A 27782-nucleotide genomic window follows, 5' to 3' on the forward strand; every position below is an offset into this window, starting at 1 on the left:
AATAATACACATTTAACTGTACCACATAATGTGTTGCAATGAATACAGATGGATATTTGCCTAAAGTTAAAAAAATTGAAGAACTAGAGAGTTGTCTTCTTCCAAAAACAGACCTTTTCTACTTTTTTCTATGTGAAAAGGAAAAAAAAACTATTCACTTACAAGGTAGCTGACAGTTTTTCTTTTCTCTGCTTTAGCCTTAATATTGTCACAGTAGAGTAAAACCAGATATGCTGATCACATTGTAGTGGGTCCATTAAAATGTTTGCTTAAAAAACACATGCCAATTTGTAAAAATTCCTTTAACAGTATAAACCATGAACTTGGCAGATCTAAACCAAAGTCTAACTCTGTATATTAAATAGAAATTTTACTCTTTGTGCAGAAGGAAACAGCCATGTATATGGTCTCCAGTTTTCATCTGAATTATTTGAAACGATGGCCCTTATGTTAATGCAGATTCTGAAGAAGAGAGAAAAAACCATTATATTGTATGCCCATCTGGTGAAAACCCTTTGCCATCCTTGAAAGAAATCATCATTAAATAAACCATTGCGATAGATAGCTAGCAATTACTTGTGCTACAGCAGTTACCATAGATGTGAGAGAGTGAGAATTGAGAGCAGTGATTCAGAGAAACCTCACAAGCTCTTTGATTTAAAGTTACTCTTAGTGCCTGAGTTAGTTACTTTTTGTGGTACTGTACATCAGATAACGATAAGTGGCTTAACCTGAGGTAGTAACTTTCATTTAACAGAAGCATTAACGTATACAGTATTCAATGTGTTATTTTTTGTTTGTTATACCTGCTTTTTAAGTTTCAACAGAGTGGATTCGGTTTTTTGAATTTAAGAAAAGCTATTAAAGTTTGAGTTTTCATCCTATGAAGTATGCGAATAAAGAATTTGAGAATGCTGAATCAAAAGAGGGTATGAAGGACAGGTATTAGTGCATGTTTTAAAGATATGAAGGCATTCATGTGGCTCCTTTAATTAATAATATTTGTGCCATACTTGTTTTATTGATTGCTTATATCCATATCACCCTGCAACTCACAACTGGTTACCCACTGAAGCCAAGCAGGTATGAGCCTGGTCAGTACCTGGATGGGAAACCTCCTGGAAAAAACTAAGAGGTGTTAGTGGGGCCAACAGGGGGCGCTCACCCTGTCCTTCGGACGTCCTTCGGTTGAGACGTAAAACTGAGGTCCTTTACGCAAAGAGTAGGGATGTTAACCTGGCATCCTAGCCAGATTTCCCATTGGCCCTTACCAATCACGGCCTCCTAATTTGAGTGGAGTGTCTGGAAAAATGTTATAGAAGTGTAAGCTATTATTATTATTATTATTATTATTATTATTATTATTATTATTGCTTGAGCACATAGCAAATTTGTAAACCAGGCACCTGAAATTGGGTAGTTTGGGCTACTTTTTAAAGCTTACATGTCTAGAAAATGGAAAGCTCTGAGTCGAACTTTCCACCTACAGCATGTCCATCCCAGGAGTTTACTGCACAATCCCCAGAGATCCTAAAGCTCGGGGGGGGGATAGTCTGATAAAGGCAGCTTGATTTCATGTTTCTGCTGGACGTCTGGTTTGTAGGTGCTGCAGTTAGAATGCAGTGGTACTTTAATCTAGTTTTACAGATGTAGACATGTGATGCTGACTGTATATCTCCCTCCCTGCTACTCCTCCTCCTCCCCGGAGAAATCCACACGACGCCTGTTGTTCTTGCAGTCCTTGCAAATGACAAAACACAGCATGCTGGTATTTCACACATTGCACCTTTTATATCCCTGGTCTGATTGATAGCTTTATTAACCATATTCCTCAGGCCTTGCACTTCAGTGGCAGTTTTGCCAATATTTTCCATTTCAAACAAGCTTTCTGATTTAATAAGTCGTTTTATGGCTTCCAAGTCAATATTATTGTCCCAGATTGCTGTAGTAAAGCAGAAAGGTTCCTATGGGATAGATGATGATGGCGGAGAAGGGATAGATCAGAGAGACACACTGACTGACGTGTATCTTGTTTTAATCAAATTAATATTTTAAACTAGAATGTGTGAACAATATGTTGATTGACATAAGACAGCTATCTTGGTAAAGTTTGAGTTCTATTGAGCCGGGAATGTCAGTGCTAAATTTGATAAGAGAGAGTGGGCTAGACAGTCATCTTTGTTTACGCAAGAACACACTTTTTGAAAATGTGAAATTATTGACTTATGGATGTCTGCAAGCTTTGTAGTTGATTGGATGTTAGCTGTATTCAACCAGGAGCAGCTTGAAATGTAATAAAGAAATGGAAAATATATATTTTTGAAGTTCCAGTGTTCAAAAACTAACATTTTGCCAAGTTAATGTTTTCTGTGAAATCTGCCATCTTGAATTGTTTGCATGTTAAGTGCAAAATACTTCAGAACAAAGGAAAATCCTTGATATATACAAAGTAATAGCAAGTATACAAATAGGCTTGAATAATTACCTGGGCCCTGTTAAGTGTTAGGATTTCATGTGCTTTAATTCTTATGCCATATGTCATATGAAATGCAATACATTTGGAATATAGCCAGTGTAAGTCTGGTTTTTAAAAACGTGTTTACAGTTTTTTTCTGACGTAAGTTTAACTGGCTCTGTTACCACGCTGTGGGTGAGCTGCTTTGTTGAGTCGAGGTAGCCAAACGCACGAAAGCTTCGCAAATCAAGTGCGTGCAGCGGTGTTTGAGTTTGGTTTCGAATGTTTTTAAGGTTGAAGTCGGACTGGCTTTGTTCGGTTTTTGTCTTGTTTTGTATGACACAATTTCTTAGTTTGTCAGAGTTCAGTAATGTGGGCGAAGCAATTTCTTTCAACATTTTATTTAGTGTTTCTTTTGGTGGGGAGGGGGGGGTCAGAGGGCACACCAGTGGGGAATGCAGATCTTGACGTCCCAAAGAAAAGCAGAAAAAGTACATGAGAGAAGACTAGCTCAGAATCTCTAAGATAGGTTTTTTAGTCTTCTTTGGGTGAATTCTGTGTGTGTGTGTGGGGGGGTAGTTGCATTACTTAAACAGCTGTAGCAATACATCATTGCCAATTGGAAAGTATAATACTATGTTTTGGAACACTGCCACTTCAGAATTTTTTTAGCCTTTCCTTAAATGTGACTTAGTGTGCTATTATTCTTAAGTAGACTTTGGTGGTCCCAATATGGTGGCCTTTTGTACACTTAAAGAGATTGACATACAGTTAATAAAATGCTAACATTTTAAGAATGTGATTGCATTGTACAGTTTCACAGACATTTCTGCAACCAAATTTAGTTATTTAATGAGTGTATTGCTGTTCTCATGATATATGCATTATCATGAGACTTTGGGTAATGTTTCTTCTCACTGCTTTTATCAAGTAATAGAGACACTGTACAGTTTTAAGAAAGTACTTGCTGGCTGTCAAGTTAATTGAAGAAAGATGACTAATGAGAGGGGGCCGTTTGGCCCATTTAACCCAGTTGCTAGTTAGTAGTTTATTGGTCCAAGAAGACTTTTGTTGAAAGAAACTAGAGTATCGGCTTCAGCAACATACCTGGACCACTTGTTCCATTTTTATACAACACTTTGGGTAAAGAAGTGCCTCCACATCTCAGTTCTAAATGAACTTTTATGTAGTTTCCACTTGTTCCCTCTAGGTCATGTTTTGCTATTCATTCTGATGATATCTGCAGGTTGACTTTGTTGATGCCTTTGTATCAGGTCCCCTTGTCTTCTGTGCTCAAGATTTAAAAGATACAGGTCCTTCAGCCTGTCAGTGTAATTGGATATTCTTAATTAACTAAATTAAGCATTTTACAAATTGACAACATAGTCATTAAGAGCGCAGTCTGTCACCTCTTGATGACATAACCAGCACAAAGAATGTTCTGGGAGCACCATGGGTGGTTCAGAAAATGCATCATTGAGAGATAAGATGTAGAAATGAAACCGTATGGTATACTGCTTAAAAGTGATCCATCTTCAAAAAATATACTGATGGGGGAAAAAAGAAACAACACCTCCTCCACACTTTGGCCCTCCCATCTGTGTGGAACAGGCTGAAGAGTGACTCATCCATGAAGAGGACCTGATGCTACTGCTGACGAGTCCATCGCAGCCTCTGTCTGGCCCAAGCCAGTCGTGTGTAATGTCTAGGAGGTGTGAGCAGAGGGCCTCTGACAGGTCGCCTTGTTTAAAGGCCTTCAGCATGGAGCCTTACTGTCATGTCACTGATGCGGGCGTTGTCTGCCGTCAGTTTCAGCAGCAGTATGGGTGGCAGATCTGAAACGATCTCTCAGATGGACCAGTCTGATGTGTCAGTCCTGCTCTGGTGTGGTCACTCATGGGGCGACTGGATCTTGGGTGGTCATCTGTCCTGCCGGTCTGCTGAAACCTTCTCTGTAGTCAGAACACAGTAGAGCGCCTTACTCCATAGTGTCTGGCAACGCTGGCACATGACATGCCTGCCTGCAGCATGCCAATGGCCCTCTTCCTTGCTTCTGGTCACATTCGAGGGTTTATGGAATGCACAGAAAACTAAGTGTGGCCTTTTTCTTGCAGTGACCTAAGCTTTGAATTAAGGCCTTTAATAAGGCATTGTTCCACCTGGACCTTGTTGGGTAAAAGCGCACTTAACGAGCTTTCATGTGATTGGCAAGTTGCAATGCCTTACTGCACAAGCTGTATTGCTGGTCAGAGAGCTTAAAACAAATTGACAACTTTTTGTGAAGTACATAAGCTATAACTATAGTATTCTTGTTCCAGAAAATGTTGCATTTATTTTTTCCATCAGTATATATTAGAAAATGCTAGCTGTCTCTGTGATGATTTGGAGTAAATTCGAAGGTGACATGATATTAGGAAAAAAAGAACATAAACCTAAAGTATTATGCAGTGTTACTTATGAAAACATCAAGCTGTATAACAGAGTAGTGCACTACAGTACAATTTTTACTGATTTAACAATTTTGGGGGAGGACAATACGCAATGATCAGATTACTTCTATTGTCAATTGTGATCCCTCATACCGTGTTTGAAATAAAAGGTCTTTCTTACTCTTAAATAATAAATTTGCTTTCACTTCCCTGTTGGTACTCACAATTATTTGCTTCCCAGGAGAGGGGTCCCTTGCAGTTCTCCATATTTTTTCCCGTTACTACAGGCAACAGAACCTTATGAAAACGCAATTCAATCAAAAAAAGCTTTTTTTTCATGGTTTCTCCAACAATCAGCATTGGCAACTTTATCTGAATTTGAGGCTGTCGGTAGTTTAGACTATCGACTATAGTATTTTACTACTATCATAGATGCATTGGGACTTAACATTGCAGTATTCCTTCATAAATTGCAGCTGGGGTTAAACATATGGCTATGACTCAAGTTTTGCCCTTCTAACAGCCTTTAACCCTTTATGAACAGAGCCACATGGTTTTAATATGTGTAAATTGTCCCGTAGTAAAAAAATGGGTCATTCCCTGCAGTAAGTGAAATTGCTTGTACAATATAACCAAATAGTTCTAGGAATGCTCCTATTTATCTACTCCACTAAACACATATTACTGAATCTTACATGCTCCTGGGGGGAACACTTAAAATATTACATTCCACATCAAGACTGCATTAGGCCTTGTAAGCGACTATACTGTATTGTGCATTTGTCTTGAGTTTATGATTTTGGTATCAATCCATATTGTAATTCTCCTCTTCTGTTTTATGCTGGCTCTGGTTCTTCTCATGGTTTAGTAGCCTCGGGGATGACTGACTGATATTTTAAAGGTAGAGCTGAAAAGCTGACCTTTTGAGCAATGAAAACTGCTCAAGTAAAAATAAAAACAAAATATCCTTATGTCTGCATTTCTACCACTTCATCTGCATTAAAATGATAACTGACATCCTTCAGGGGTATGTCATTCTGATGTGCAAATGAGCTTTGGGTTCAAGTCACTTTAAACTTGCAGTATTGCCGTGGAAAGTGGGGAAAAATATATATAGAATTATAAATTCTCAGTATAGACTTTTTCTTAAGCATGTTTAGAAATGCATTATACATCTCAGTATGGCTGTGAATGCCAATGACAATGCAAGGAAGGTTTTTCCTTTGACATTTGTGCATCTTTCTTAAGCTCTCTGATTAAATTACAAAGAGCTGCATAGTTATATAAACTGTCCACTGGTTGCAGTATATGAAAGCTGAATCTCAGGATGGAAACCGGAAAACAGGGAAGTGTGTTTTCAATAAGCGATGAACCAAAACCAAGAAAGCTGCACAGCTAGCAGAGAAGAAAAATAAGAAAAAGCTTGAAATGCTTGCGTAAGGGCCCTCCAGGAAAAAAAAAGCACTATTTAAACAATTTCAGTATTTTATTCAGTAAAATATCAGAGATCTGCAGAGATTTAAGGTTTTTGCAAAGTGCCTAATGTTCTTTTTGCAAGAGCTTGAAAGTTGTCTTTTGACCAAGTTTTATATCTGATTTGAATTTTATTTTTACCTTTTTGCATAACTTTGTGAAATGAAGAGCTGACACACATGAATTCAGAATGAATTGGAGGTGCTCACCGGGTTCTGGGATTTTACACTGCCATGCACTTGGTTATTGATGGGAAAAAAACAGTTATTTTATATTCAGATTTTATAGTCATAACAGTAATTACTTAACATACAGTATCATGCATTTGTCTTGCTTGACTCAAATATTTTATAGATTTGTGTGGTCTGCTGGTGTAAACGATGAGCCCAATTAAACAAACAGCATTTGTAACAGCTGTGGACTTCAGTGTCGGTATCTTCTCTCTCCATGTCTCTGTTAGTGCAGTTCATTAGAGAACTGAGGTCAGTGCAGTGGTCACATGTTGGTCAGTATTCATAATGTGTGCTGGCAGCTTGTCACTATGCTGTTCGCTCATTTTCCAAAGATCATGTTTGCTGAAGTGCAAATAATCCAAGTAATCCTAAAATGATTTATCAAGGATTTTGCATATTATTTGAGTGTGTGATTGTACAGATCTAGTTTAAAGGGCCAACTGTCAGACAGTCTGGATTTGACTTGCCTTTGTGTTGTAGTACGTAGCATTTCTAACCCATTGATAACAGTCTGTAGCTGAAGGCATTTAACCTTAATGCCATATACATTAGACCAAGTATATGCGTATCCTTCTCACAGAGACACTTTCATGCTATGCATAATCTTATAATGCAGTTTCTATACTTTTTCTGGTGGCAGCCATTTGGAAAATTGTTCTTCTGAGCCCCAAAGTTAGTGAGATTTGAGCAGCCTTGTAATTTGGCAAATGGGAAAGATTTACAAAGAAAATCTAACCATTCTACAAAATTGACTGGAACACTCCTTTACACCTTTTTGCAAGACTGTTATTTCAGTCCTTTTGATGGAGTATTAAATTATCTGCCTGGTCCCTGCATTCCATTTGATGCAGTAACCACCCTGCTGCTACAGGAAAAATCTAAAACTTTATGAGGACATGACCAGTTGGCACAAGTCTGCTCAGGCTCCTTAAACGGTGTTTGATCTTTCACAACAGGGACATATCTTTTGGAACATGTCACTAAAATGTAATTAGGATACAAGGCTTTTGGATCCATTGCTTTAACAGGGCAAGAAAGGAAACCAACCCCATAATAACTAATCCAGCCCTTGTATAACAGGTTGCTGTAGTGACAAGACGAGGGTTAGAGCTACTTCTTGTATAAAGGAATGTGAATGAGAGGGTTGTATGTCATCTGGTTAGCTTTACTCATTTCCAGGGCATAAATTTGCTCTGGGTCTAACAAAGGTGTCCACAAAACTCATTAAACTCTGTATTGATTTCCGAGTGCATATAAAAAGGGAATGTAAGGACATTTAGCTGCTTTTCATTTAGCCTTGGGTAGTGAGTTTTTCTAGTGTATTTAAAACTGTGAAAATGTTTAAATAAATGAGGCAGAAATTTGCTACTATTAAGTTTTCTAGGTATGCATGATTGTGATAATATCTTTAATTTGAAACATTAACCAAGAGCAAGTTAGTGCAAATAAAACTATTAAGTTGAATAGGAATATAATGACCTATTATGAGAGGGGATATTTATATCTTTGGAGAAAAGCAGGCTTTTCTAGCCTAGGCTGCTTTTCTAGCTGTTTTCTTAATGTGTTTTAAGTTTTCAAAAACAAATCTTTTATTTGGTATTTATGGCTTTTCTGTTGCTTGTCTGCTGGCAGTCCCTGATAATAATTGTAGAATATATTGTCTGACAGTAAATTAATACAACAATTATCTACAGTGTTGGAAAAAGTACTGTTGCTGCTTTTTTACAGAAAAAAAAGAATAGGTGCTTGATCAATGCCTGCAACATCAAGGGGAAAACAGTTCTGGAAAGTAGTGCAATCCAGCTCAGTCTGAAAAAAAAACAATTAGTTGCTCATGAAATCAGTCAAGTGAGGATATGATTAAATCAAAATGTTAATTTGTGCATTAGAGGATCCTACACTATACTGTCAAATTTCTTTACAATACTAATAACTTATTTATCTATGTTCTTTTGTTTTAATTATATCAACTGAATCTTTGAATTGATGTGTGCTTGAAGGAATGCTTAAAGTTGCATAGAACTACTTGGGCTTAAACTCCCAAAGTGATCTGAAATTCAACGAATCGTGGTTCTCTAAGTGCAGAGACCTATAATCCCTTCGGCTGTTGGTCCGAATCACAGAAGGATTGAAGAAAGGAAAAATAATGTGCTTGTGCAAATGATTGCAATTTTTAGGAACTGTTCTTATAATTTTTCTGAAAATATTTCCTGGAATGTTTGCAGATGGGCTCATTTGAAATGCTTTCAGTTTGTGATCACTGTATAACATATTTCTTGCAACATGTTTATACTTTCAGTGGTATGTGTAGACCAAAGTTTAGAAATTATGTATCTATGAATCGTGGAACATTGAGAACTAAAAAATGATGCACACAAATGTTGGTAGAAACCAGGACCAAGAAAAATAATACACAGTAGAAGTCTGCAGCTTTCTGGAGAGGAGTCTCTGCTTTTAAAAAAGAGTTCTGATATATCCTTCATAAAAAGTTGGATAGATTGCAGTTAATGCATCTAATAATAATACACTTTATTTTATATAGCACCTTTAAAGGTGGCTTCTCAGAATGCATTACAGAACGACAACTTCACTAAATGAAATGAAAATATATAATGAGAGAAGACCATTTATGGGGGTACTGAATACAGGAGGAGCAGAGGGGTAAATAACAGATTCAGTTAAGTAAAGGCCTTTCTAAAGACTTTTATTTTAGGGAAGGTGAATCTCTGATATCCTTAGGGTTAGATTTCCAGAGTTTGGGGCATAACAGAAGAAGGCCATGTCACACACAGAGTGTAGACGGGCTTGGGGGACAAATAGAACACCAGAATTATAAGAGCAAAGGTTGCAAGGTGGGGAGTACTGACAAGTACTGATGTGCCAAACCATGCGGAGTCTTATAGGTGAGCATGAGGATTTTTAAGTCAACATGAAACCTGACAGGAAGCCAGTGCAAGGACGCCAGGATAGGGGTGATGTGATCTCTAGCACTAGACCCGGTCAAGATTCTGGCTGCCGAATTTTGGAAGTAAAACAGGATTGTGGTGGGAATGGGATCTAGTAGCTTGGTGGTGGATTTAATATGCAAAACCATTTTACTGATGGATACAGAGTCAAGATGAGAGAATTTGGAGAGAATGGCACCAGTAGTTTGGCAACAGGAAGGTGTGGAAGTGACATGCGTTTTAGAGAGAATGCGATGCCAGATTTTGTCGACAGTGGAGCTAAAAATGTGTTGCAAAGTTGCGCTAAGGGAGGTAATGTGGGTGAGGCTGTTTGGCTTTAGCAGTCTGTTGATGGTGGTGAAAAGGTGTCTAGGATTGTAAAGGTTATGTGAGAGAAGTAGCTGGATCTGGCAGACTATCGTGATGAACCTCTATCATGAGCAGACCCTAATGAACATTTTCTTTTTTTAATTTAGTACTTGATGTGAAATTCTGTAAAACCAGAGAATTATAACTAGTTTTTAAGAAACAGAACACCCTCCCTTTATGACAGAGCTGGTGGGAAGGGATTTTAAGCAGCACATTGTAGGAGCTTAAATTCTTATAAGCCAACTGAACTGTTGCTTTGAACTGGAGAACTGGCCCACACCCTGAGGGAGCCATTAACTCTGTTTTAGTGAAATCTTACAAATTTTCTTCCAAAAGCCTCGAGATTGAAAGAAAATGGTACAGGGGGTCCACGATATTTGTTGTTGTTAAGGACCAGAAAATCGAGATCTATAACAAAACCTTGCCAAGGAGACTTATGGGACAAGGCTTCCCACTTAATCAATGGAACAACGAAGGGTTAGGAACCATATGTTAGACTAAATGTGTGATTCACTCTAATAAAGGACAGTACTGTACATGTATACCTGACATTTGTAAACCATTTTACCCTGACCCATCACTCATTTATATCTTGATCTAGCAATCATTTTAACATAAGCATGTTAAGCGCCATTTTAAACAAATTTATCTTAGCACCCGATTAGATTATCTTACTTTGAGAAATGGATATGTTGTGCTTTTTTGTTAATGCTTCTGCACTTCTTAAGTTTGGAACCGGTGCAAACATAAAATATAATAAAATCATTGCTTATGTTCACCACCCACATAATCGCAACATAACTTGTGACACACTTCTAAACAAAAGCTTTAACTAGGTTGAAAGACAGTCTAGTGCATGGACTTTTTAATTTGTGTCACCAGTATCTCTTTGACATTAATGTAAAGTGGCATGTAACTGTGTTACATACAGTCTATAATACTGTATATGTGTGTATATATACAGTATTATAGACTTCAAACCTAGTGTGTAATAAAGAGAAAACTTAATCTGAGTGACTATATGTACATTCTACACATAACTGGTTGTATTCCTCATTAATATTTCATTCTAGTCTAAATATTTGGTGATATAATTTAATTTCAGAATGCTGCTACAAGCAATAGTAATGGCTTATGTACATGCACGGTGGTTTTGCTTCAGACTATTTGTGTATTGGATGGTTTATTGTAATCCTTTCTGGGGCTTTGTTGTACATCGCTGATAACCCAGAGGATGATAGGTAACTGGAGCTGCATGTAGAGTAGTCTTCCCCAGATCTCTTTCTTCCTGCCACTTATCATTGCTCTGCTGTGTATGCCTAATCTTTAGCGCCAGCAATTTTTTAGGAAACTTAATTTTTCAGTTGTTTCCTTGCAAATGATGAATATGAAGGTGTTCTATAAATAAAAAAGATTTTATTCCATAATTCAATTCATAACTCATAATTCAATGGTATAATTTAAATGTCTTAAAAGTAGTGCTGGGCAATAATTCAATATATTTTCCTCGATATAATTTTAACAAAAGTTTGTTAAATGTTCGATATGTTTATGCTTTGCGCATGATATGCGCATGCGCACAAAATACTGCTTGAGTGCGTGTGCGTGTTGCAGACCGGGCAGCTAACGTGGTGGTGTTTACCTACACGGTGGTGGCTGACAGGATTGTAGTTGGAGTGGAGAAATGAGCGACACTGAAGCAAATGTAGTGCTGCCAACGACCGGCTCAAAGAGTTGTTTAAATTGCCAATTAACTGTCTGGTTTCTTCAACTTTCACTCAGGAGAAAAAAATCTGCCTTTAAACTTGAAAGAAATAATGATTTGACATTTATCGTAATAATTATCTGTATCGACTGATATGAAAATTATCGTGATAATGTTTTTGGCCATATCGCCCAGCCCTACTTAAAAGAAATAATACAGTACTATAAAAAACAATGCAGTTAACTACAAACTACAGACACTGTTAAGGCGTCTTAAGGTAATGCTTTGAAAGACTGAAATAAAGTATTTACTTCAGTCACGTTCGTGTCTTGAGCCTTGGTTGCTGCTCTGCAATTTCAGAATAAGTTGTATTCTGTAAAATAATTTAAACCAATGTAAACTACTTGTATTGTTCCTTTAGAATCCATGGCTTCTTAGTTTGATTCTTCTATGTCCCTATTGTGTAATTAACAAGTGTTTGCAGTAGCCATAAATACTGCACGTTACTTCTGTTACAGGTTAAACTTTTGTTCTTTGGTTTTTAATAACTCTTGCTAAATCATAAATGACAATGTATTTCTTCAGCTGAGATTAAACTGCAAATACAGATTGTATTATGTATTTGTTATACAGCTGCAATTTCCATGTTCTGCTGGTAGTTCAGAGACTATGAATTTGCACAAAGACTGATTTCACCCTTAATCCAAAAGACCGCATTTTGAAAGAGCTGGAAGTAAAAGTTAAAAAAGGTACTTTACATAGATAAGATTCCTTCATCCTGAAAGTATTGATGGTGTAGATCATATTCATGCTGCACTCTGCCCAGTTACTGCCACAAATGGCTGCTTTCAGTGCAGACATCAGAGCAAGCTAATACGACATTTAAGAACATTGCATTGTCTGCACTGTGAAATGAGTTTCAGACTTCTGCTTTATGATCCACATGTTCTTAAACCTCATCTTTATGTAATTCCTTCACATTGTGCACAGCATATATGAACAAACCTTGTGCCTTTTATTGCTTTTAAGAATTGCATCATGTAGGTCATACTAGTGACTGGTGTTCTTCAGAAATCTGAATGTGCTTTGTATCTTGTGAGTGCATGCACTTTTAACTTAACACCACATCATGGTATGCATTGCCGCTATTCTCTGCAGTAAAACGTAGCTTTGAGCTTACTGTATGATAATGCTCCGGAAATAAAATCCTGCTCGTGCAGTTATATCAGATAATCATTTTTTGGATTAAAGCATTTGTTTTCAAAGCAGGATTTACTAACTCTGTTGTGACAAGTTATTCTATTGTGAAAAGTAAATAGATTAGATCTCCCCATTTCTTAAATACATCTTTAATCCATCTTCGGCTTGACTTGTCTTCCAGTCCGTTTTCTTCACTCTTCGCTGTGTGAAGCTCACTTTCCCCTCCTTTTCTGATCGACTGGAAAGTTCATTGTAGTCGTTTCTGATTCCTCACAAATGAAATAGAGCTCAAGAGAGCTAAATAAGGTATGAGAGCTCGTGCACTGAGCTGTAGTGGAAGTTTGACTGATTAACAGCTGATCTATCTGTTTCCCAAGATGACTCCTCACTAAAGCATGATGTAGTGAAAATTTAGGGAAGGAATCAGGCTTTCTATGTAAACCACAAATCCTGCCCATTAAAGTCAAACCTTTCTACTGCTTCTTGCTGCTGAGTTACTGACGTTGCTTGCTTCCATAGTTTCAGATTGATTGCTTCTCACCCTGGCTGCGTTGTCAAATATAAGTTTTATAAATATGTGAATGTGTTTTGAAGTGCAGTGTTTCCTCGTTTTTTACTATTTTTCCCATTTGTGTGGATACCTTTTTGTGCTGCGGCTGATCAAGTGGAGGGGTACAGTCCTATCAAAGGCATTCTTCTGGGGATGTTGGAAACGGAACTAACCGATTCCTGCTGTTCTGGTATGCACTCTGGTTTAAGAAAGGCAAAAAAAATGCTTATGATGGGAAAATAACGGGCTAAGCATTGTATGAGACAATGGAGAGTTGCATAACTGTGGTGTCAAAATGAGTCTGTACCATTACAATCTTTAAATATCCTTTCGAGAAACAAAAATGCCTTTATGGGTGAATGTCATCCTTTCAACATGCATCCTGTTGAAAAACTAATAATAGAAAGGCTGTGTGATATTTACTGTTTAAGCCTATTTAATACTACTTCTGCTGACAGATTATTCATAAATCAGAGCAGGAGAAGTGGCACAGCATGACAAAGAAGGTAAAATGTCATTTTTGTCTGCCTTTGTAATGTATTAACTATTATTACCAAATACTTTACATTTTCTTTTTCTAGTTTAGGTTTTATGTCAGGTTCCCATTGTTTTTACAATAATAAAACGCAAGTAGCATGCTGGGATGAAGTAGTGAAATTAGTTCAATTACTCTTTTTCCTTGCTGTGCTGTAAATATATCTCATTATAAGGGAAATGGTGATGAATAAAGATGGTAATCAAAGGTGGTGATTGTACGCAAAGCCTGTGTTGTGTTGCTGTTGATCCAAGTTAAATATGATATCAAAAGGCTAAAACACAAACTTCAATATTGATTTAGACCATTCTTAATCTTTTGATCATCTGAAAGCTACTGTTGTGCTCCTGATAATGGCTTCTCTGTTTTTGTGTAGGGTTTGTGGTTGTGATTAGATCTTTTTCCCCTGTAGGTAGCAATGAGAAATATTTATAATGGAATTTAAATAAGCTGTAAACAGACCACATTGAAAGACGCTTTGAGTCTGGTCTCACTGCAGTAGTCATGCTGTAAGGATGCTTAATTTTGTGAAGGGTGATTATACAGTATAAGCAGTAAAACAGTAGGTCTTAGTTTTTTTCCCACTTTTGTCAGATGGTGCTCATCCTGACACCCTTGTATTGTGTTATACAATGGTGAGCACATAGCCTTTTTTCTTTACAAATGATCAGTATAACATTTGCCAATAAATTATGGGATGTATACGCTTTTAGACTTAAGCTTTAGTCAGCTATTACACTTTAGTTTTAGTCAATACAGGGAAGTGCTCACATAATTATCACGTTGCATTTTGAATAAATGTGTATGCAGTGTAAAGTGAACTGTTGCAGCTACACTGTTTTAAATTAGGATTTGTTGTTAGCTGATCTTAGAGATCTGATTGTTGGCTGTCACAAATGTGTCTTCCTATTGTATTGTTTTCATTATATCTCACAGATAGAGGTATTTGACAAAAGATTGGAAACACTAATGTAAAGTCACTTAATAGGGTCTTGGGCCTCCATATGTGGACAGTACAGCCTGTATGCACTGTGACATAGTCTACCAGTATCTGGAATTCTGCAAAAGGGATGCAGCATGATTGTTCTACAACTCACACCATAAATGCTTGATTGGGTTCATATCTAGTGACTGAAAAGGCCATGAAATTTGAATTGTGCTCCTCAAACAAGTTCAATTTTCAAGTTTATTGTCATTAGACTCATATACATGGTATATAGTATAACGAAATGCTATTTAGCTAGCTCTCGGACATAAGTAGTACAAAGAGAAAAAAACAACAACAACAGTACAATTGTGCAGCAAAAGAAAGACGGAGACAACAGGCAGTGTGCAAAAAAACAACAACAGACGATGTGCAAATAAAAAAAACAACAACAGGCAATGTGCAAAACAACAAAAAGGTAACAGGTTATGCGCAAAAATATGCATCAACAGAATAAAATAAAGGGATAGAAATGATGGGGAGTGAGCTTTTGACATGTATGGTAGAGGTAGATTTTCAATGTGTGTTTGGGTTTTTGGTAAGAAAGAAAGGAAGAAGGCACTGTGAGGTTCAGATCATAGGTGAGGGGTGAGGCGAGAGTGAGAGAGGCTGGGAATTTAACAGTTTGATAGTGCGGGGGTAAAAACTGTCTCTGAGTCTGGTAGTCCGGGCCTGAATGCTCCGGTACCGTTTTCCAGATGGAAGCAGATCATAAAGTCTGTAGCTGGGGTGTGTGGGGTCTTTGATTATGCTTAGAGCTTTCCTCAAGCACCGTCTGTCATAAATGTCCTGGATAGATGGGAGGGTAACCCCAGTGATGGACTGGGCAGTTTTCACCATCCACTGTAGGGCTTTGCGGTCAGCAGCACTGCAGTTGCCATACCACACTGTGATGCAGCCTGTCAGTGTGCTTTCTGTAGTGCATCTGTAAAAGTTATTGAGGATCTGGGGACATATCTTAGCCTTCTTCAACAGTCTTAGGAAGTACAGGCGTTGTTGCGCTTTCTTGATCAGACAGGTGATGTTGAAAGACCATGTGAGGTCCTCGGTGATATGGACACCAAGGAATTTAAAGTTACTGACCCTTTCCACTTCAGTCCCGTTAATGTGGATAGGGGCATGTCCGTTTTGCAGTTTCCTGAAATCAACGATCAGCTCCTTGGTTTTGCTGACGTTGAGGGTGAGGTTGTTGTCATCACACCATGTTGTAAGGAGATTGACCTCCTCCCTGTAGGCCCTCTCATCATTGTTTGTTATCAGACCTACAACTGTGGTGTCATCGGCAAACTTGATGATGTAGTTGGTGTTGTGTTTGGCCTTACAGTCGTGGGTATAGAGGGAGTAGAGCAATGGACTAAGCACACACCCCTGGGGGACCCCAGTGTTCAGAGTTAGTGTGCCGGAGGTGTGGTTTCCAAGCCTGACAGCCTGAGGTCTGCCTGTCAGAAAGTCCCGAATCCAGTTGCAGAGGGTGGTGTTGAGACCCAGTGCACTGAGTTTCTTGACTAGTTTCTCTGGGATGATAGTGTTAAAAGCTGAGCTGAAGTCGATGAATAGTAGTCTTGTGTATGTGTTCTTTTTGTCCAGATGGGATAGGGCCGTGTGTGTGGCAATGGAGAATGCCACTGGGCAGCCTCACGTTCTCTCTAATGCAGGCATTGTCATCCTGTAATTATGTATCAAGGGGTGAAGATGATCACTCTGTAACATTAACTAGCAATTAGCATTGACCTTGCCTTCTAAGGGAATGGGTGCAAGCACACTTTTATGGAACCTGACCCCTTCACTGTCATAACCAAGCACTCAGGGCTATAGAGCTCTTCAGGTTGGAGCCACATGTGCACTACTCTTCTGTTTGTTGAGAACATGGTTGAGGGATGATTTATTTGAACATTTCACATGCTTGATAGTCCATTGCTCTTTGAGGCACTCAACATGCAAATCCGCCATGTGTAAAGATAGGTCTGTGCACAGCACCCTGACTATTGTTTCCCTCACTGTTGTGTTCTCTAGAAATCGTTTTTGAGTGCCCAGGGTGAAATGTTCACTTGCTAGTCTGTTTTGCCTGGCACTTTAAATTAATGCACAGATATCATGATCCTGAAGCATGTGCTTCTGCTCACTGTTGGTCTTTACTGGTCATGTCTTTACTTGAGAGTTCCATCTCCTTTGACAGTTGTTCATGAAACACCAGCAAGTTGAGTGGTCTTAGTCACTGAAACTCTTACCAAAATGCATCATAAAGGCTGGGATTACCAAGCAAGAAAGAGACCGATCAGAGAGGCTACCAAGAGGCCAATGGCAACTTTGACAGAGCTACAGGTTTTTATGGCCAAAATGTGTCAATGCGTGCTTGTGATAACAATATCCCAGGCACTCCACAAATCTGGCTTATGTGGCAGGATGTGTTTTGTTGATATTGCAAACATGTGGCAAAACATTTGTGGTCTGACAAAACTAAAATGAACTTTTTGGCCTAAATGCAAAACATTACTGTTGGTGCAAACCCAGCATAGCTCATCACCCAAAGAACACAATCCCTACTGTGCAGCATGGTGGTGGCAGCATCATGTTTGGGTGATATTACATGTCAGAAGCAAGTGGGGCTTTTGTCTGCAGAGAGGGTGCAAAGTACAGAAGTCTTGAAGAAAAGCTGTTGCCCTCTACAAGAAAGCTGATTCGCATTTCAGTATGATAATGACCAGAAGAACACAACCAAAGCTACACTGCAGTGGTTACAGAGGTCCTTTTTGAGTGGCCCAGACCTAAATCCAGTTGAGAAGTTGTGGTATAAGATTGCTATCCCTAATGAAACTTGACAAAGCTTGGACAGTTTTGTGAAGAGGAATGGTCAAGTGTTGCACAGTCTAGGTTTTTCAAAGTTGGTAGAGACCTATCTCAAGAGATTCACAGCTGTAATTGTTGCCATTGATGCTACCGTTTCCCCCAAAAGTGTATGCTGTGTAGATGGGAAAACATCCTCATTTAAGTGCATCAAACTGAAGCAAGGACACAACAGATTGTGAAAAAAATTCAAGGGGGTGTAGACTTTCTGTAGGCACTGTACCTGTGAGAGTCATTTCTGTGGTTCTGCTGACATAAATCAGTAACTGGGTAACAGTTTTAGAGCTGTCACTTTGAAGGCCAGCTGTTAAATTTCTTCTCTCAATAAGCTTTGCTGGTTCACTAATGTATCAGGACTTGAGGGCTAAAAGGCGGCAGTGTAATAGAGTGATTTCAATTTAACTGTTGGATGATGATAATCAGAAATCACGTTCTTAAATTTTAGACAGCCTAATTGACTTATATGCAATTCTCTGCATGTCCATCTGAAGAACTGCCTATTTTAAAGTCAATTCCTTTTCTACTTGTAGTATTTTTTTTATCATAAAGAGTGGACATTTTTTAGATTGGATTATGTGAAAACTTGGTATTGCCAGACAGCTTAACCACTTTCTTTTGATCAATTTTGTAATTTGTCTCTGTTCACTCTGCTGTTGTACTTTTCATTGGCTCTCCCATGATCTCTAACAGTGCAGTTTTGTGAGTAATTTGTTTTGGAGTCACAGCTGGTTAAACCTGATCGTGTTCAAAATGGGGATGCTCCTCTTTAAAGCCTTTCAATTTTAATTTGAAATTGCTAGTCTTGCCACATTTTTCTTTCTCTTTTTAGTTTAGTAATTGTGATGGTAAAATGTAAAGCTATGTAGTTTGTTACCCCGTATAAATTAATGACATTTGGAATTTATAGTTGGATAAACGAATGGGTTTGAGCTATCAACAAATATACCAGTCTGTAAATTAAACAGAAAAATGTTTACAGTGGTATCTTGGTGACAACCACACAACTGCTTATCTAAAAGCATCAGAATATCAAAAGTAAAAAACAAATACATTTTTTGTAATTAAAATTTTGTTTGATACTAAATATGACATAAAATAACTGCTTCACATTTCGATTTTTAGAAACGACATTGATATAAAAGTTCTGAGAATCAAGAAATGTATCTTGGGAACCTGTGGAGTTTTGGCAACTGGTACATCTAATGTTCTTAAAATATGAAATTTTATTTCTATATTTCAGACTTTAAAGATACTTTTCTTATCAGTTTTAGAACAAAGGAATGGTACAGAATATCATAGTTTACAGCATTGAAAGTGATTTGCAGTGTGCAGTCTTTAGTGTGAGGATTAGACTATTTGCATATCCCTTTCAAAAAATATCTACTTTCGACTTTAGTTTTGCTTTTGCTCCACCTTATCAGCTTCCACTGTTTTTATTTTTACATTACTTCTTAACATTTTCATCATATTGTATGCCATTTGTGAATATTCGACAGCTTGCAAATTTTAAATAGCTTTAAATGTAAATGTTAAAAGAATCGCACTGAGGTATGTATGTTGAGTATTAATTTGAGTATCTTTTTCTCTTCCTATATTCCCAGAAGGTTATTGCACTGCTAATTATTTCATTATCAGTCCAATTAAATGATCATTACTTTTCTCAAACAGTGAACCTAAACACAAAATGAAGGATTACTTCCTAGATCAAAACATAATTTACAGCTTTAAATTATAATATTTGTTTTGTTGCATAAAAGTTGTAAAGAACTTTTTCCCATCCTTTACAACATCCAGCTTACTAACCGCCATTTGTTTACCCTTTAGAAAAACTTCAATAAAATTGCCTTCAATTAAATCTTGTAAATTGTTCTTTTCTTTCTTTCAAGGATGTGAAGACATTATTGTGGAGAGCATTTCATTAGACTCGGTGATCACCATCCTCAAGTGGAGTTCTCAGCCCTACGGGTCGAAGTGGGTCTATCGGCAGGCCCTTCATTTCCTCTGCGAGGAGTTCAGCCAGATTATGACTTCAGATGTTCTCTATGAGCTTAGTAAAGACCACTTGCTCACTGCCATCCAGTCTGACTATCTACAGGTAAAGTACCAACTGGGTACCCAGAAAAATACTAAAAATCATCTTTCATTTAATGTAAGTGTGATTATGGAATTGTCTTACCTTGAGTAGGTTACTGGTAGTAAATGTGACCTACTTTATTACTGTTTTTCTTTTATTTGCAAGGCCATGACTCATGTATGTACTGGCATTCGTTTCCTCATGTCTCTAAGATGTCCAGAGTTTTGATGACCCTAATGCTTACACGTAGTGGACATGCAGCCATTTTCCAATAATATTTACCAGAACAAGGCAATCTGAAAGCCCCTCTGGCATGCTGTGACCTTTTGCCCAACTGACAAAACCAAATGTTAAAACGCGCTCTCAATTAGCAATCTTTTTACTCTCGAAAGATAGACACTCGTGTGGAAAATCCTAGCTGACCCTGTGTTCCATGGTGGTGAAGAGCTAACTTTCCAGTTTTGTCTAAAACATTTTCATTGGATTCCACTTGAAGCTTAAAGCTTTATATTTATTTTCAGTTGGGTAAAATTTTGACTGTTTATTACAGCTAGGCTAATTCAAGTGACTGTATGTTCACCGCAGACCTCCAGGACTGTTGTATGCTGCCCCTGCCTCTTGTTTTTAAAACTGTTAAATGCTGTTTAAATGCAGAAATTAAAAAAAAACTAGCACAAGTCACTCAATTAATTGGCACCTTTTTTAGTGTGGTTCGAGTGGGAAATGGTCAAGGTTAAGATGGCATGCTCCAAAATGTTTTTTCTGCTTTCCAAATTCTCTAGTTTTCCTTTTGCTACGGTATATCAACGGCTTATTATATGGTGTGGTTTTTCTGTTTCTTTTTTATCAGAAAAGATATAACTATGCAGTAGCTTGTTAAGTATTTAAAATAGCTGATCTTGTTTTAATTAGTATCTGTAAAATTTCAGACCTGTAAGTAAACTACCTAATCAGCTAACTTTCACGCATTTATTAATTCTTTTTTTGGCACAACAAATTATCTGCTTATGAATTTTCTAGTTTTAGGAACGTTAAGAATGGTTTTGATTTTCTTTTCTTGCATGAGTTAGAATAAATTAACCAAAAACCTGAATTACATCATCTTTATTTAATGTGTTGCAGTTCTCACTTTGTGTAGAAATCTCATGTAAAAGCAACTGTATAACTGTTATTCTGGAATTGTTCCAAAATTGTGTCTTTGTGACAAATACTTAAATGCTTGCCAGACCGCCCATAACGATTTGATTAGTATGTTCCCCAGGTTTTCAAAATAAAGATAAATTTTCTAGTTTTTAAGTTAAATGTGCAAAATGAATTGCTCCCTGGGGGCATCAGTACTTTCAGAATGACAGGTCTTGGAAAACCACAGAGCTCACACACTGACTGCACATCAAGTTTGGAAGGAGACTGTTGAGAGAATCACTTTTAATTGAAGGTGAATAGTTGTTAGCTCTGCCAAATGTTTCAAGTTATCAAGTTAGGTGATGAAAAATGCAACAGACTATCTTTGGCATTTATCTTTGGGCTATTTTCTATAAAATATGAAGAAACAGGAGAATTTTTCCAATACTAATTTAGGACTCTTTCTTTGCCTTTGGAAATACACAATGTCTTTATGAAGAATCACAATTAAATTTTGCTTATTTTTTTTTCCTTTTTGCAGGCCAGTGAGCAGGATATTCTCAAATATGTAGTTAAGTGGGGAGAGCACCAGCTTATTAAAAGAATGGCAGACCGAGGTAAGAAACCCAGTCTCTGAGAGAAGGCGAAGAAATTGCTGTGTTCAGTGGTTTAATCATTGATACCTTGGAGTCTGAAACAAACATTTGTTGGTGAAGGTGACACTGTGGGATTCATTAAGAAATGGCTTGGTGGGATTCTTGGATCTACTAGCAGCCAAGTGACCAAAACAGGCCAAATAGCCACCTTGTTTGATAGCTGTCTTTCTTATGTTGTGACATATTAAAAGTGCAATTTGTGGATATGGACCAAGCTCACACAGCCCATAGACAATGTAAGTAAAAACAAAGTTCAGATGTTGTTCTCCAGATTCATATGGTCAAGTCTGTTTAGGCCTGTAGCTGTTTTTTTCCATTTATTTTGTCTTCAGAGAGAAGACAATTTGGCAACAAAACATTTAACAGAATGACCACAAAGAAGGTCCCTGAAGGGTTGTTTATTATTTGCACCACTGTGAAGTAAATCTGTTCTGCTTGTGTGATGCAGAGCCTAACTTGCTGAGTGGAACCGCTCACAGTGTGAACAAACGAGGGGTAAAAAGAAGAGATTTGGACATTGAAGAGCTGAAGGAAATTTTGTCCCCTCTATTGCCATATGTGCGTATCGAGCATATACTTCCCACCAACAGCGAGGTCCTGTCAGATACGGTGAGTGGGTATTAAGTTAATTTTACTCTTTTCAGATATAAATTGTCTCCAATCTTATATGATTTAATTGGCTCTCAGTGTAAAGCAAAAACTTTTTTTTATTAAACTGGCAAAGGCACTTTTTTGTCCTTTATCATATATTATTGCTTGCTTAGCAGACCTTAGCCATCTACAAACAACTTGAGCAATTACTGCCACCACATTCATTTGTGCTAGATTTGTGCCATTAAGATTGGCTTTCATTTCTGAGATATAATTATTTCTCGGGGGAGTATATTCCAATAGTCTGCCAAAAGTAATAGATACTTTTCTGTGTTTATGTATTATCGGCACACAAAATACCACAATAAAACAACTCTAATCTAAGAAGTTGCATTAATTTGCTCAAATTAAACTTTTTAAATATGCTATTCACAAGCAGTTTTGATAAATCCTTCTTAACGGTTTTAAAACTCTTTACACAGCTGTGAAGTATTAAGACATGCTAAATATTTTTTTTCCATGGAATTTCTTAACTACCACCCTTTTTGAAAACAAGGTAAGAAGATGGATCTCTCACACTGTGGTAAAATTAAGAGATTTTGTGAGGGTTTTAATTTAATGATGAATTCAAACATCAGATTTTGTGTGAAAAGTATAAAAGAGGAACATTACCAGGCCTCCTCATAGTAAAGTAAAAAGCAGAAAAGTGGATAAAACACTGTTATATTTATGCTAACTACTTTGTAGTTATTAATAATTATGGAAATACTTGTCTGGTTACCAGTGGTCAGGCTATTTTGTGGGACCTTTATCCCCAAAATCAGATCCTGCATCACATCTGTTTAACTATACAGTTGTGTGGAAGAAAGGTACATCACCCCCCTAGAAAAGAATCTTCAATACCTAAGAAACCAATGAGATGTGCTGATCTGTTGAGACCTCAATGCACGAACAGACACACTGGCAGCTTTTACCAACACACAGGGGAAACCTCGTACTTATTTTGACAGTCCCCCCTGAGCTATACATACCAGTCAGTTCACACAGGTGCTGCCATGACACTGAGGTCAGCCAGAAGGGGCTGCGACAGATTTGTCAAGGGCTGGCCCTGTGCATCAATGGCAGGAGCAGAGGGGACTCTTTGGGAAGGTTCATTTACAGCTCAGCTCTGGGAAGTAACTCAGTGGACTATGCTGCCACTGATCTGTACTCCTCCTTTTTAGTGTGTTTACTGTCACGCCACAGTCTCCCCTCTCCACCCACAGCCAGATTACATTCTACCTCAAAAGAGCTCACCTGCCTGTAGACACACTGACACAGCTCATCAAGCTTAACCAGTGACCTTAACCAGTAACAGAGGTGGGCTACAAACAACCTAGACAAATACAAGCACTCATTGATAAGGGATAAGATAAGATCACTTTATTAGCCATTTACAATTTCTTGCATTAGGAATTTGTCTTTTCACATACCCCAACTTGCTCTCTATGACACAGACACAGGGAGAGAAGCTTGGGGTCAGAGCGCTGGGTCAGCCATTTTCCAGCGCCCCTGGAGCAGTTGAGGTTAAGGGCCTTGCTCAGGAGCCCAGCGGAATAGGATTCCTCTGCTGGCAGCAGGATTTGAACCGGCAACCTTCCAGCCACAGGCGCAAATCCTTAGTCACAGAGCCACCGCTCCGCTCCAGAATGTCAGACAATTAGGAATTTGTCAGATACTGCAGTAGACCATTACAACAGATGTACATTTCTATACAGGATTTCAATCACGTATATGTGGAATTTTGCCTTGTAATGAAACCTACACAAATTCTAGGTTTATTCCATGCTGAAAAAAAAGAAGAAAGAGAACACAACGTTTCGGCCGTGGAGCCTTCTTCAGGTGTGAAGAAGGCTCCACGGCCGAAACGTTGTGTTCTCTTTCTTCTTTTTTTTCAGCATGGAATAAACCTATTACTTGTTCCTTTGCAGCCTACGCATGCTGACGCAGCTTCCCACCTGAAATACCTACACAAATTCTACTTGGAATGGCACAGACTAGCACAAATGTGGTGGGAGTCATTGTTTGTGCTGTTTGCAGACCAACTTGTCAACTTCACAGAGCTGTTACAGCTACTGTATATCTTCCATGTTGGTTATACATGTATATAGAAGTTCTTGATAGTCACCATGATAGAAATAAAAAACTGACTGTGAAGCTCATACTCTTCCTCATTATTTGCGGGGTTTTAAATAGTTATATGAAAGTTATTTCTGTATTAATCTTCAAATCATCTTAGGAATGTCAGTTGGTGTATTTATTTCAAAATCCGTATCATGCAATCTGTATATTTCCTTCCTGACAGGTAAAATCAGAAAAATGAGAGGAGCTAAGTCTGAAAATACTTTTACAGTTCAGTGACAGTTTAAATCTAGTTTAATATCTGCATGTAAGCAGAGATTTATTGGAGTTAACAGCCTAAACATGGTTGTTTAATACAGGTTTTGACAATATATAGCAGTATTCACAGACTAAATTCCTGCACAAAATTGTTAGTGCTGTATCCCAATGTGAGAATTAAATAATTGGTCACATTTACCACTTCCTAACAAAGCTGTCTCCCCTATATATATGTTAGAGTTTCCCAAGTAAGCAGTTGAATGATTTGAATCCAGTGAAGCTGTTGTGTTCTCTGTAATTGTATTTCCTTTGCAGAAAGCTTTTATCCTGGATCTTCATAAATTGCATTATGATAATTCAAGACTATTAAAACATTTTTTCACTTTGACTGTATTTTTTCTGTTATTTTGCTGCTGTTGTTAATAGCTCTAAGTGTTTTAATGTAAAGAAGTGTTTCTCTTAGAGAAGAGAAGACAAAAGCAAATGCAAATGTCGGCTAGCAGGACTCGGCAGGTCACAGAAGATAAGGTTTAACTGCCTGGTTTCTGGTTTCTTTAGCAAAGGCCAGCCAGGCCATGTGGATTAAAAAGCACACCATCAATTAAAATCAGAAACCTTAGATTGTGCCCATAAATCTTACCTGTTCTATTTTTGTTTCTCAGAACCATCAAGCTAAATTTAAGATGAATCAATGCATTTATACTTATCCTATTCAGAGATGTGCTTTGGGATTTGACATTGGGGTTTCTGAATTTTACAGATGTTGGCTGCTGAGATTCAGTGTATTTCTGTATATATAAAGGGTGATTTTTTTTAATATGACCATTAAACATTTATCAGTACAGATTACTATGTAAATACCTATTATTCAAAGCATGTTCAATATGTCTTCCTCTATACTTAATTGTAGTCAATTATGCAATATATTCTGAAGTGTGTCCAATAAAATTGAATAATTGTCTTCAGTTCTTTCCATTAAATTCTCATTAGAATGAGGCTTGCCTTTGAATAGTTGATCTTTCAGACATCCCCATGGGTAAATATCACATAGATTTAGAAAAAGTGAAATGAGTGACCAAGTTTGGCACTTTGCTATAAATACGAGGGTAATTGTTACATATGCAGTGGATATAAAAAAGTCTACACACCCTTATTGAAATTTCAGCTTTTCTTAATGTAAAGGCTGAAATAATAATAATAATTACCATTAGGCCAATGGCAACCTTAAAGCAGCTGCAGGAATATATGGCAGTAACTGGCCATTCCCTGCATATTGCAGCCATTTCACATATTCTCCACTAGTCTGAACTGTGGGTTAGGGTGGCAAGACAGTAGCTGATTCTCCCAAAAAAGAACATCCAAGCTCGTAAACATTTTGCAAGAAGATACAGTAAGTCTCCCAAAACCATGTGGGAAAATGTCTTATGGTCTGATGAGGCCAAGGTAGAACTTAATTCTTCCTTAATTCCAAAAGATATGTTCAGCACAAAGCCAACACAGATCAGCATCCAAAGAACACAGTGCTTACTGTTAAGCATGGTGGCGGCAGCATCATGGAATGGGGCTGCTTTTCTTCATCGGGGGACAGGGGCTCTGGTCAGGATAGAGGGGAAAATGAACAGCTCCAAATATCCAGATATTTTGGTGCAAAATCTGCCAGAAAGCTGAAGCTAAAGAAGAATTTCGCCTTTCAACACTACAATGATCTGAAGCCCCCAGCCAACTCAACCAAGGAATGGCTCAAATAACCTGGAATAGCCCAGTCAGACCCTGGAAAATCTGTGGACTGCCCTAAAGAGGGCTGTGCACAGGAGATCAATTTGACTGAGCTTGAACTCTTCTGCAAAGAAGAGTGGAATAAAATTGCAAAACCTAGGTGTGCTAAGTTGATAGAGACCTATTGAAAGCTCTATTCAAAGCAAAATGTTCTTCCACAAATTTTTAGTTAAAGGGTGTGCACATTTATGCAAGCAAGGCATTGAAAGTTTTTTGTTTTGAATTATTTTTTTACAAAATATTGTTGGTTACAAGATCTTATTAAAGGTGAAAAAAGGTCTGACAGGGTTTGCCTTGATTTCAGCCTTTACATCAACAACACCTAAAATGTCGATAAGGGTCTGTAGACGTGATGTCCACTGTACGTCTCAGTTTATAAGGGTCACCATAGATTTTCTTACAGGTCTCTAAAACTGTTTGTTCTGTTGTGTTTTTGCCACATTATTTAATCTATTATTTTTTAGCTGCACTAGTAACATAGAAAAGAATCAATACTCCTCAATATTGAGATCACTCAGAAAGCTTTTGATATGTTCTTTTGTTACCAGTGGATGTCTTTAAATAATGTGATAAAATGAATCATGAATCATAAAACTAAAATTTTAGTGTGGAAGTATTGTTCTTATTGTAACTAAGCGGGATGTGACCACAACAGTCAATGTAGTGTTGCCTTTAGTTCTGTAATTTGCTTTGGATAATTCCACATCAAATATGCCCCTCAAGGATGTAAGACATTTTAAAAAAGGAGACAAAGTGATTGGAGCTCCTATGGTTAAACTGCAGTTCCTACAATACTGCTGGATCAATTGCAATGCAGTCCTAAGGTAAAGATGAATAGATTCTGGTTTTCTTAACACATTTCCAATAGATTTCATGAAGCCAAGTGCATCTGGATCATATTTACATGGGGATAATAACATAGCGCAGTTACCGATTAATGCTTAGTGATGTGTGCTAAATCTTGAGAAATGTTGTTCAGCTTCGTCAGGCAACAACTCTAGACTCATCTCATTGAGCTCATGAAAGTTTGATTTCTTTTCATCCAGATGAAGAGAGGACTGATCAGCACACCTCCCTCAGACATGCTGCCCACTGCAGAAGGGGGAAAAGCCAATGCCTGGTTACGGCAAAAGAACGCCGGAATCTACGTCCGGCCTCGGCTCTTCTCACCGTATGTAGAGGAAGCTAAGGTAGGAAAATGATGGGGAACTCAGTTCTGTGATGGAGAGCCATATCAAAAACGTCCTTTGAACACATCAAATAAAGCCATTTGGAAATGATGGAATTATATATAAGAGTAACAGGGAGCTTAATAGGGAGTTAGGTTTTAACATTTAAGTAAATGTTGATTGTGGAATAGAACAGTTGGTCTAAACATTAGCATTAGGTGCTTTCCTCTTGCTTTCAAGACATGCTGACATGTCGTGACCTGACCGATGTAATCGCCTGCTATTTTAAACA

General features: G+C 37.8%; 1 protein-coding gene across 1 annotated transcript in view; it reads left to right on the forward strand.

The window, feature by feature from the left end:
* Nucleotides 1-27782, forward strand: part of btbd7 (BTB (POZ) domain containing 7) — a 97123-nt gene that overhangs the window by 58627 nt on the left and 10714 nt on the right. Inside the window, exons 4-7 of the mRNA XM_006632570.3 lie at nt 19610-19818; nt 21461-21536; nt 22024-22184; nt 27368-27511. Of these exons, the coding sequence (XP_006632633.2) occupies nt 19610-19818; nt 21461-21536; nt 22024-22184; nt 27368-27511 (590 nt within the window). The remainder of the gene's footprint in view (nt 1-19609; nt 19819-21460; nt 21537-22023; nt 22185-27367; nt 27512-27782) is intronic.

Source organism: Lepisosteus oculatus, chromosome 8 (assembly GCF_040954835.1).
Source record: "Lepisosteus oculatus isolate fLepOcu1 chromosome 8, fLepOcu1.hap2, whole genome shotgun sequence".
NCBI classification, from domain to species: Eukaryota; Metazoa; Chordata; class Actinopteri; order Semionotiformes; family Lepisosteidae; genus Lepisosteus; species Lepisosteus oculatus.